Source organism: Lutra lutra, chromosome 8 (genome assembly GCF_902655055.1).
Source record: "Lutra lutra chromosome 8, mLutLut1.2, whole genome shotgun sequence".
In the NCBI taxonomy this organism is placed as follows: Eukaryota; Metazoa; Chordata; class Mammalia; order Carnivora; family Mustelidae; genus Lutra; species Lutra lutra.
The window spans coordinates 124,128,151-124,141,318 of NC_062285.1; the positions used below are offsets into that span (position 1 = coordinate 124,128,151).

Consider the following 13,168-nt stretch of genomic DNA (forward strand, 5'->3'; position numbering starts at 1 on the left):
ATGTAGAGAGAATTTTCTGAAGAATCTTTTCACAACCATTTGAACACACAAAATGAAGAAAAATTGAAGAAAAGCCAGCTACAAGGAAAGCCAAATGACTAATTTCTGGAACAAGGATTGTATTTTGTGTAACATAAAACTCTGTCTTCTGCCCAAGGTTACTTCACAAATTTTATATTTAAGAAGGAGAGATTTAAATTATAATTTAGCTCAAGACCATACAAATATGACTAGTGACCTTACTCCAACCTAAGCTCTTAATTGTGGTAGTTAATAATAAACTTCTACTATGCTTAATTTTCTCAGTTAGAGGTGAGGGTCATGTACAAAATGGACAGAATCTTAGCTCTCATGAGACTTGTTGTCTTTTAAGGCCATGCTCTCATATATTCATCTCAAGTTCTTCTGTAGATTTATCGTGCAAGTTAAGAAAATAAGCAACATTATAGTAATGCTGAAGGTCTCATGGTTTCTATTCAGCAACCCCTCCTAAAATCCTGGGGATTTTTCTTTCCCTTCTTCTATAAGAACATGTTTCTTTTTTTTTTTCTTTTTTTTTTTAAATTTTATTTTTAATAAACATATATTTTTATCCCCAGGGGTACAGGTCTGTGAATTGCCAGGTTTACACACTTCACAGCACTCACCATAACACAAGAACATGTTTCATCATAGTAACAGAACTCAGCATCTAGGAGATTGGAAACCCCCCCCCCTTTTGCCCCCACCATGGAGCCCTGCCTATAGGACTCCCAGATCCTTCCTGCCCTTTGGAGCTTTGCAGCTCTGATTTCTAAGCCCTCTTTGGAACTTCTAGTGCAAGGATGCCCTATAATTTAGGAGACACTGTTTACCAATCCTGAGAAACATGAAAACAATTTTGTTGAAAGTCAGCCATTACTGGCTCAAGTATTAGAATTATTCTTTCCATTTTAGACCTGAAAAACATCTATCTGCTATTAGCCAAATGTGGTTCTCTGGTCAGGACCCAGTCCAGAATTGAGTCCTTAGAACTGCTCAGTGTTAATCATTTTGGAAAAAATATCTAGCTTTTATAGTGACTGGTGTCAGTGAATCTGTCTGTTTATTCCTTCTAATACAATGCTGGGCTTTCTTTTGTAAGACCATGATCTTGCAATATCACTAGATTTATAGTTATACAAAACTAATATGAAAGAGTGATTCATGTATCTTTTTACAATAGCACTTATGAAGCATCCTCTCTTGCGAAGCCTTTTTAGCTTACAGCATGCTAGATAGATTATTGGTAAACAATATAAATGAAATTAAGAAACAGAGATGGAAAGTTTTTCTAGAACTGGTGGAATATCCCACATGTGAATCTAGGGTTTCCAATTTCAGATCCTTCAGAAGAACTGAATTTATTTTCTTCCTTCTTAAAAGATATATCTTGAGGGGTGCCTGGGTGGCTCAGTGGGTTAAGCCGCTGCCTTCGGCTCAGGTCATGATCTCGGAGTCCTGGGATCGAGCCCCGCATCGGGCTCTCTGCTCTCTCGGGGAACCTACTTCCTCCTCTCTCTCTGCCTGCCTCTCTGCCTGCTTGTGATCTCTCTGTCAAAAAAAAAAAAAAAAATCTTTAAAAAAAAATTTCTAAAAAAAAAAAAAGATATATCTTGAGCATTGTCTGATGCAGGGAAAATTTGTAAAGAAGACAGAACGTACCTCTCCCCCTTCTTAATACTGTGCTTCATCTTAACACTGTCATAGAAACATTGAATTCACTACAGGGAATTGAAAACAAACTCTCAATTACAAGAATGGTGTTTTTTTGCAGCCTATTAAGTCCAAAAATATTCATGTGAGGATTTATTTTAGATTTTATTATCATGTTTTGATATATCACTATTTCCTGTTCTGTAAAAATGTTGCATTTGATAATTTGTATTAAAAATACCTCTTGGGACAGGAAATACCAATTTTTATTTGCAGAATATAAATAGAATGTAGACAGATGCTCAGATCAAGCATCATTCATTATAAGGAAATCACAGAAAATACCATTGTCCCTTTTAGCCCACTTTACAGAGTTCCCCATCTTGTATGTTGCATGGCAAAGGTAAGATTTAACTTGTCACACTTCTCTTTATTTCTGTTTCAACGTGAAATAACTATTTCAAGTCTAATTAGAGGTTTTTAATGCGTTTTTTTTTTTTTATTTAATCCAGACCTTAAACTTGGAATTGGCCTTCATTTTTCAGAGAACAGAATATGTCATTATAAAATTAGATGAGACATGGAAAATAGATCATCAAAAAAAAAAGAAAAAAGAAAATAGATCATCACTTGATGATCTAACACTATGAACCATATTTGCATGCATGTAAACAATTGTCCATAATTTTTAATAGAGCTTCTCAAAAATTTCCTCCTTTCCATTTTATAAATGAGAAAAATAAGGCTCATTATTTAATGGCTCAGGGTTACATAAAAAAGGGAATTCAAATCCAGGTCAATATAGTATCAAAATCTGCTTTTCTATACCACTATGTGTTAATTTGCAAATATAGGATCTATTTATATTTGAACAAGATATTGAATTTAAAGTCATTTAAAGTTATTGAACTAAGACAATATAACAGAATAACTAAGAATAATGATTGGATGGATGGGTGGAGGGCAAGAGAGAGTGGCAGTCCATCATATAACTTATATTGTCTTGTATCATAGCAGGAAATAATAAGTAATATATAAAATTGATCAAGATACAATGGCATACCCACATGGAAATAGCCAAAAGAAGTAAAAACAAACTCTTGAGAGTGTTGGTGCTAAAGGAATGGGTCTGGGGGTTGAGAAAGGGGTAAGGTTGACAACTGTTGACTTTCATTATAAGATTTAAGATGTTGGTACCTTAGCATTTTCTTTATTACTTGACAGGATTTGAGAAGAGTTCACAAAAAGTAAGTGTTTGATTTAGAACATGTCTTTCACAGTTGTCTATAGATAACCTATCAAGAAGTCTTAACATTATGTACAATGAAAGAAAACTGGGATGTTTTCTCAGTTTGTTTCCACTGTTACTAGTAATATAAAATTGCAGTGTAAGAACTTTAATTGAGAAATTAATATGTTCAAGGCATTGATCTAGATTCTGTAGGAGATAAAAAGGTAGATGCAGTTTGGTCCCAGGCCTCCATCATGTTATAGTTTAGTTGAGGGTGCTAGAGATTTAGAAGAAAATCTAGATGGGGGGAGATAAGAGCTCACATGTTGTCTGTGTCTACTCCATACTGTGCCAAATACTTTACCTACCTGATTTTTGATGGAAAACATGTACTATAGAAAAGATAAAATATAAGTAGCTATAGAAGTTCAAAATAGAAATGTAGAAAATGGTATTTGCTTGTTAGGGTCAAGAAATGCTTCCTAAAGCAGGGTATTTAGGAAGGGCCTTAAAAGTAGAAAGGGATTTCTACGGGCAGAGATGGAATGGGAGAGGCATTGACATATGTGTTAATTGAGACTCCTATTTAGAACTTTTTTCTTTTTTTGATTCCTTTTGTATATAAGCATTTAGCTAAATCCATGTAAACTAGTTATAAATCTAAAATGAATTTTTAACATTTTGTTTGCTCAGCTGAAGATCTTTTATTAAATGTAAGCACTGTTATCATGGTTCCTTTTTATTAGAACTACTTTCAACTTGACTCACACCACAGAATCACAATTAAGATTTGAATATAATCATTCAATCAAGTGTGAGAAAAGCTCAAGGCGGATTTGGATCACATGAATTTTGTGGCTATTTTTGATTTTTAAAATTGTTCATTATGTTCTCCACATTGTCAGGAATCTTTTTAAAGTTTCCCCTCTTTAATGTAACTTATTGGTTTAGTTTCCTTGGGATTACATTTGGTTGCATGCCAATGACTGAGGCCCAGTGGTGTTATATTTTATTTTAAAACTTCATCATTTTGAAACCATGACATTTTCACCATCTTGCCTCTGAATAAGAGCTTTGTGTTTTGACTCAAAGTCAGAGGCATCTCTGACTATAGAAAGAGCTTTGATTCTTCACTTTTTAGAGATCACATCAAAAATGTAGGACTAACAATAAACAAATATCAGAAGTTCAAAATAGACATAGAACTTTCTGTATTGAAGTATTTTGTCTTGTTCACTGGGCAGTGTGTGCTAAAGGTAAAGATTGTCACCTTGAAGGATTCATTTGAAAATGTCCTTGAACAAGTGATCGCTTTCTATTTAGGAAAGTTTACAAAAGTCATTGTTTTATAACATCCCCTACTTTGTCATGTTGGACTTTAATGAATGACTTCCTGCCAGAAGTTCCAGACCCTTATATTACAATTTAAAGTGTATTTTATATTTCTTCGAGAGCAGAGAAAGAAAAATACCTTGTATTTTAGGGATTCTAAATGTGATCTTACAATTTACCATGAAGAAAATGTTGCATCCTGCAATTTGGAGCTATTTAAATTATATATTTTAAGAATTAATTTTTTCATTAATTTACATTTAAGAATTTAGAAAATTATATGTTAGATTTTATGTTAGATTGATCCCTTATTAGCAACTGTAGTCTTTAAGTCTTGAATCCTGAACTCTCAATATTTAATGTTCTCCAGTGCCACAGTCTGAATTTAATGACTTCAAAATTATAAAAATATTTTCTTTATTGTTAAAAAAAACATAGAGAAGATAAAGAATTAAATAAAATATATGAATATTTTACAGGTGAGAGATAACTTCTATACCCATTTGGACTATTTCTTACTGCCTTTTTTTCTAATATATAAGGATAATTTTTTTTAATATACTTGAAACAAATCCATTTATCTGTATTCCTGTATCCATTTTCCTTACATTTTCTTGATACCTTAAGCATTAAATATTCTTTAAAAACAGACTTTAATGGCCTGAATGCCTCTTTTATGTTGTTTTTTTGGTGACTTTTATACTTCTATACTGTTCTCAAAACAAAATAATTACTAAAAAATTGTGGAATTTTGGTTATTAGAAACTATAGTTATTTGTTAGTCAAAACACTTCTACATGAATTTATGATCTCCTGACTAAGACAAACAAGATAAACAAGTTGGGCTTCTGTTTATTAGCCTCTTTAGCAAGTCATTTGTTTTTTAGTTTATGTAATGGTATTTGTCATGATCTGAAGCACTAGAACATGGGACTATTGGTAAATCCATTTCCCTTATTTCCAATAGCCTATATTTGTGACTGCTTTGATATGAGGGGTATTCAAGACTGGTAGGAGCATGTGTTGAAGTTGCATCTTGACAACTTAGTAGATGTGTGACTTTGGGCAAATTATTCCTTCCCAGTGCACCTTCTTTTCAAAGGTAAAGACTAAATGAGATGATAAAGTACATAGCCTAAAGCCAGCCTATAGGCAGTATTGAATATTCTTATTTATTTTTTGTCATTGTTATTATAAGGCCTTTGGTTATTGAGCAGAACAAAGGCAGTTAGCCTTAGCAGAAGTTGAAAAGCAGTAGAACATCATACTTCTGCACATTAGCTGGCCATTGGGGGAAAAACCAAATAACCCATTTTAATTCCTATTGAGAAGCTTAGTCTCAACTGTTAACTTCAGTGAGGCAACTGCATGCATGCATTTAAAAGTTCACTATGTCTGCAGTGCTTGACAATGCTTGATAGTCACTGAAATGCATGCTGGTATCCCAAAGAACAGGCTGTGGCTTCCTTCTTATTCTTATTCTTATTCTTATTCGTATTCTTATTCTTATTATTCAGTAGCTAGTTTCTGTATAAATGTCAATGTTCCTTTAATACATTATTATGGATGATAATAGTAGTGGCTTCCATTTACTGAGTGTTGACTATTTGACAGCTAAGAGTTGTTCATGCATTATGTCATTTAGTCTTAATGGTTGTTTTGTGAGACTGTTATTATCACCCCTATTTTTTTTTATTAACCTATAATGTATTAGTTGTTTCAGGGGTACAGGTCTGTGATTCATCAGTCTTACACAATTCACAACACTCACCATAACACATACCCTCCCCAGTGTCCATAACCCAGCCACACCCAATTCCTCCCCCACCCCCAAACAACCCTCAGTTTGTTTCCTGAGATTAAGAATCTCATATGGTTTGTCTCCCTCCCCAGTCCCATCTTGTTTCATTTTTCCCTCCTTTCCCCCCCACGGCTTCCTGCCCTGCCTCTCAAATTTCTCATACGGAGATATAATTTTATAGATGAGAAAACCAAGATTGAGAGAGACTCTGTTTCCTAATAAGAATTTGAATGCTGGTTTGCAGGACTCTAGAATCTAAGTTTATAGATTTCTTTAGAGCTGTATGGCCTTTGTTTCAAAATTATCATGTAGGCTTAGTCATTTGTTCAGCCTTCATTTATTGAGGGCCTGCTAGGCACCGTTCTAGGTCCTGTGTGAGAGCTATTCTAAAGTGTACCTTCTATTATATTAAGTTACTTCTGTCCACGTCCCTCCTAGAATGAGTGTCCTTATACGATAGTGACTGTGCCATATTCTTTTGAGTTTTAGGGATGTAACTGAAATTTATTCAAGGCTAAGAATAATTCCTGGGCTTATGAAATAATTATTTCTACAAAAAATATTAGAAGCTAGGGCATGCCCCACTCTATTCATCAGGCTATCTTTTTATTTTAGCACTGACTTTTTAGCTCTTCGAGACTCCTCAGAGTTAAAGATGTTCTTAGTGATTATTTTAAGAAACATTTAAAGGTTTATTATTATTAGTGATAAAACTACTTTTTGAGGTCTTGGTTTCTTTGACATCTTTAATGTTCTATAGACGTGTGGAACAGCACACACACACACAAAGTCTTCTTTAGAGCACACCAAAAATACATGAGACAAATGTAGTACAACAGGCTTAATTACATCATAGAAAAAAAAAGTATTCTGATAGAATTGAAAAATAAATGATGTAGCAGGAAAGTCCAACTGTGAGGGGAAAAGTGATGTCGATTTTCCTGTGTTATCAAGAATATTAAATCCTTTTCTGTGAATGAATCATAATTTTAGCGAAGATGATATGAAGTATTTGTGTTGAATGTCACTTTTTAGCCATATGAAGATGAAAATAATTTTAAATGTCTTTGGGTGGAGGCTAACATATATCTTCACCTAGATCAGTAAATACTATGAAGTGTATGATATTTTAGTAGAGTAATTGCCTTATTTTTTACATTGGAAATTCAATTAAACCTTTTTGGTCCCATAAGGAGCAAATGGCTGGTAATGTTTCTCTCTCTTTTTTTTTTTAAGTCCTTTTTACAAGAGGGAGGATCATTGGTGAATCAGCTGGCTATTTGTTTTAGATTTTGACATTGCTTCTCCTTGGGACCCTAATGCTGGGCTCTCTGATAACCAGTGCAAACTCCATGAATATCTTTCATTTCTCTAGAAGGAGGTGTGGATTTGCAAGGCTACCAGCTGGATATGCAAATACTACCTGACGGCTCAAAGAGTGATGTGGACTTTTCAGAGATTCTTAATGCAATACAAGAAAGTAAGTTTCCCTCAAATTTTAATTTGACCATGAAAGGAGAATCTATTCTAATACTTGGGAGGGATGATAAAACTAGAAACCTTAGATGCCAAGTTTAAAGAAAATGTTGTAAAGGAGATACTGTGTAAAATAATTTTGAGTCTAGAAGAGATGGTTAGTGAAATGCAGGTTTAGTTTGTGAAACTAAGCCACACAGTAATGGGGCCTTTGAAGAGGCCTGATGGTAGAACTGGAGTTCCATATTTAGTATACTATAATATATCGTGAATCACTAGGTACTATAATATTTAGATTCATTGATTAATCATAATCAAATAAATTTTCAAGAATACTATTATTAGAATACTATTCCTTTGCTCAGATGTATGAGTAGTAAGAAGTAAATGTTGATGTAGTAACCTGATATCATGAATTTATTCTCCAAAAGTCTATATTTCAAGTCACTGATGATAGGCTATAAATTGAGAAGTGACCTCTCTCTTCTAAGCATTTTGATTAATGTTAACTCTTCTTACATTAGTTTGTATTATAGTTTTTACTAAGAATTTGATCTTAATACATTTCCTCAAGTTGTAGATTTAGCATTGAGGATGGATGATGTGGTATCATAGACTAAGTCATTAAAATTTGTGTTTCAGGGGCACCTGGGTGGCTCAGTGGGTTAAGCCGCTGCCTTTGGTTCGGGTCATGATCTCAGGGTCCTGAGATCGAGCCCCGCATCGGGCTCTCTGCTCAGCAGGGAGCCTGCTTCCTCCTCTCTCTCTGCCTGCCTCTCTGCCTGCTTGTGATCTCTCTCTGTCAAATAAATAAATAAAATCTTTAAAAAAAAATTTGTGTTTCATTATCAGGGCCCTAATACTAGATAATGATACTCTTTTAAGATCAAATAGTGTTGTGCTTGAAGGGATTAGATCTGAAGAGCACTCCAGGAAGAACCACTGTAATTTTTTGCTACTTTTTTGTGACACTGCATTTCTATACTAAATTTTTAATGAGAAATTTTAAGTATTTTCATAGCAGTTACCCCTTTTGTCATCATACTACCCTATCAACCTTCTGAGATAATTAATACTTCCACTCTATAGGTAGAATTAAGGGTGGGAGAAGTTATGTGCCAGGCTAGTATGATCAAGGCTAGTATGACCAGCTGGAATGGAGGGTCTCCTACCCTTCATCTAATTCCTTTCTGAATATGCTTAGTATGGTGTTGAAACACATCAAGGGGAAGGATCCTAAAATTGAAGATGAGGCTGGTTCTAAGAGAAATATTTTTAAGGAAAAAGACAAAAGGACCAGCTATTTGTTCTGCTTGGGCAATCCCTTCGTATAAGGTTAATGAATAAAAGAGAAAAAAATTTCCCCAGGAGACTAAAAATCCAATTAATAGACATGGGGGAGAAAATAATTTTTTCATGGAAAGTTATAAAATTCTGTAATTACTTCATCTGATTTGAAAGATGATAGATTATAGAGTGCTGAAAGGATTTTTAAAAAAATTTTTTAATAAGTGATAAAGTTGGCTTCTATGCAAGTGCAGATGAACCTAAAATTTTTTTAGGGCTGCGTGAACTTATATCAAAATGACTTAAATGGTTATGAGACTATTTTTTAATATTTTTTTATTTTTTATTAACATATAATGTGTTATTAGCCACAGGGGTTACAGGTCTGTGAATCGCCATGTTTACACACTTCACAGCACATTATGAGACTATTTTTAAGGTAATTTTTATTAGCATATCTTACTAAACACAGAGTTGTATATGATGACTTTTATTGTTTAGAACAGTGAGCTCTTTGTGAACTAATAGAAGCATATGTTTGAGTAGTTAATATTTAAGTTTAAAAATAAGAAAAAGGTAATATTCTCTCATGATTTGTCTCCCACTCCGATATCCCCGCATTCATTTTTCCCTTCCTTCTCCTAATGTCCTCCATGATATACCTTATGTTCCACAAGTAAGTGAAACCATACGATAATTGACTTTCTCTGCTTGACTTATTTCACTCAGCATAATCTCCTCCAGTCCCATCCATGTTGATGCAAAAGTTTGGTATTCATCCTTTCTGATGCCTAAGTAATATTCCTTTGTGTATATGGACCACATATTCTTTATCCATTCATCTGTTGAAGGGCATCTTGGCTCTTTCCACAGCTTGGCAATTGTAGCCATTGCTGCTATGAACATTGGGGTGCATATGGCCCTTTTCACTACATCTGTATCTTTGGGGTAAATACCCAGTAGTACAATTGCTGGGTCATAGGGTAGCTCTATTTTTGATTTCTTGAGGAACCTCCACATGGTTTCCAAAGTGACTTCACCAACTTGCATTCCCACCAACAGTGTAAGAGCATTCCCCTTTCTCCACATCCTCTCCAACACTTGTTGTTTCTTGCTTTGTCAATATTTGCCATTAACTGGTATAAGGTGGTATCACAATGTGGTTTTGATTTGAATTTCCCTGATGGCTAATGATGATGAAAATTTTTTCATGTGTCTGTTAGTCATTTGTATGTCTTTAGAGAAGTGTCTGTTCATGTGTTCTGCCCATTTTTTGGACTTACTTGTTTTTTGGGTGTTGAATTTGAGAAGTTCTTTATAGGTCTTGGATATCAGCCCTTTGTCTATAGTCTCATTTGCAAATATCTTCTCCCATTCTGTGGGTGGGCTCTTTGTTTTGTTGAATGTTTCTTTTGCTGTGTAGAAGGTTTTGATCTTGATGAAATCCCAAAAATTCTTTTTTGCCTTTGTTTCCCTTGCCTTTGAAGACGTGTCTATCAGAAAGTTGTTGTGGCCAAGGTCAGCGATGTTGCTGCCTCTTTTCTCCTCTAGGATTTTGATGGATCCCGATCATACATTTAGGTCTTTCATCCATTCAGAGTCTATTTTTGTGTATGGTGTAAGGAAATGGTCCAGTTTTATTCTTCTGCATGTGGCTGTCCAATTTTCCTAACATCACTTGTTGAAGATACTGTCTTTTCTCCATTGGATATTCTTTCCTGCTTTGTCAAAGATTAGTTGACCACAGAGTTGAAGTTCCATTTCTGGGTTCTCTATTCTGTTCCATTGATCTATGTGTCTGCCTTTGTACCATGCTGTCTTGGTGATCACAGCTTTGAATTATAGCTTGAAATCAGGCAACATGATGCCCCCAGTTTTATTTTTCTTTTTCAACATTTTCTTTGTGATTCAGGGTCTTTTCTGCTTCCATACAAATTTTATGATTATTTGTTCCAGCACTTTGAAAAATGCCGTTGGTATTTTGATCAGGATGGCTTTGAAAGTATAGATTCTTCTGGGCACAGAGACATTTTAACAATGTTTATTCTTCTGACCCATGAGCATGGAATGTTTTTCCATCTTTTTGTGTCTTCTTCAATTTCTTTCATGAGTGTTTTGTAGATCCTAGAGTATAGATCCTATAAAACACTGGGTATTATATGCAAACAATGAATTATGGATCACTATATCAAAAACTAGTGAAATACTGTATGGTGACTAAAATAATAAAAGGGAAATATATTATTTCACCTTCAATTGCAAATCAACTCTTTTTAGGTTTAAGAATTTTCTAATACTTTGGAACCAATCTGTTTTCTTTTAAAAAAAAAATAAAATTTTTGTTAAGTAGTTTTAGGAAACTGCCTACATGGCTTTGGTCATTTCTGGTAGAAAAGATTTGGGCCATTTATCTACCTTCAGCTTCACCCTAGATTCCAAATGTGATTCAGATATTTAACAAATTAGTTGAAAGTTCTAAGTATAAATACACATAGTTTGGTTCTTAAAGGGATTGTACCTTAGACTATTATTTATAGGAAGCTTTGAGAGACCAACTTACAAAATGCAAAAATACATAGGATTTGGACATCAGAAAAATTCCTCTCTCCTACAGACATTTTTGTTGAGATGACGGAAAATTTTATTATTTTCTTGGAATTTTGTGGAGATAGATATAGATATAGATATAGATATAGATATATATAAAACCTTTAAGATCAAGCTAGGAGAGAGAGAGAATTTGAAACATTTTTTGAGTTTCTAAGGTAAGCCAGCCATTGTAATAAGTGCTCTTCCCTTACTATCTCTTTTCTTAAAACAACCCTATAAGAAATAGTAGATGTGTTTTTTCCATTTTAAAGATGAAAAGACTGAGTATACTTCCCCAAGGCTATAGGTTAATATTTGACCGTCAGTATTTAGTCATATGCTGGCCCTTGTTCTGATAAATAAAAGATTAAATAAACATGATTAGGAAAAGTGAGCTACTCAATATTTTTAATAAAATTATTCTTATTTTGTTATGTCTTGATGCAAGAATTCTTCCCCATGCTTCTACATTGTAAAATACATTTACATTTTTTTTCCTATAGTGCTTAAGTCCTAACAATGGCTTCTCCTGTTCAAAAGATGTCTTAGAGGGACGCCTGGGTGGCTCAGTTGGTTGGACGACTGCCTTCGGCTCAGGGCATGATCCTGGGAGTCCCGGGATCGAGTCCCGCATCGGGCTCCCAGCTCCATGGGGAGTCTGCTTCTCTCTCTGACCTTCTCCTTGCTCATGGTCTCGCTTACTGCCTCTCTCTCAAATAAATAAAATCTTTAAAGAAAAAAAAAAAAAAAGATGTCTTAGAGTGGCTAGCCACCTACAAGTTGTTTCTCAAATTTCCCCATAACAGATGTACAGCTTCTAAAGAAGAAAAGTTATTTCAACCATTCACCCATCTCTCCACCTGACCTGTCATGTAGCAGGGCACTGTGTTATGCATAGTATCTTAAAGCAATGGTGAAAGTTTTTGTGCACAGTTCAGTTCAAAAGAAATTAAAACAGAGATCACATTTGTTTTATTGTTCAAAATGAAAGCAACTTGATTGTTTTCTAAGAGGAAAACATTCTTATATGACAGTATAATGTAAGGGTGTGTGCATGTGTGTTTTCCTGGATGTAATTTTTTCCCCTCTCTCTTCTAACCCATTGTTTCCCATCCCAAGGTGGTAGCTAGGTGCCCTGAACTCCTTTGTTTCAGCAGAGTTCTGTGTTACCTGAAGTTCCTGGCTTTTGTTTTCTGAAAGTCTGGGCTTATGAGTGGCTAATCCTTGGTAAAAAGAGACAGACACACAAAGAAATACCCATACAGAGAGACAGTGGAAGAAAAGGAATTTCCTGTCCAGCTCCCTTAGACTGTCCTGCAGTGGTAGCATGGCTTCCCATGGATGGGGGAAAAGGGAATGAATGGCTGGGTTGTGTGCTAGGAGCCAGCACTTGAGCCACCTGAAAGCCGGCGTTGGCTAAGATTCTCCAGCCTGAGGAGATCTTCCATATTTCACCGAGCTTTGGGGGTTCTGGGAGGGGGTCAGTCTCATCTTCCTGTTTCTTTGTTGCACATCTAGTACCTTAAGCAGAATGCAGAGATAGTAGCTGCTCAACAAATTTCATTAGTGAGTGAATGAATGAATTTTACTCTAAACTTACAAAGTGAGTGGCTCAGCAGTAGCAGTGTGGCTTGGAGACCTGAGTGGTCTCTAAACATCCTTTAGATGTTTAGAAAACCTCTGTCAAAACCTTTTACAGTCCTACATATGGGGGGTAGAGGAATGGGAATGTCAGCAATGACTGAAATTAAATGGTCTACCAGGCCAGTTGGGAGAGG

General features: G+C 34.9%; 1 protein-coding gene across 1 annotated transcript in view; it reads left to right on the forward strand.

Moving 5' to 3' along the window:
• ANO4 (anoctamin 4) overlaps positions 1–13,168 on the forward strand; it is a 462,190-nt gene that overhangs the window by 240,112 nt on the left and 208,910 nt on the right. The window contains exon 5 of the mRNA XM_047742883.1: positions 7,414–7,518. Coding sequence (XP_047598839.1) covers positions 7,414–7,518 — 105 coding nt within the window. The remainder of the gene's footprint in view (positions 1–7,413; positions 7,519–13,168) is intronic.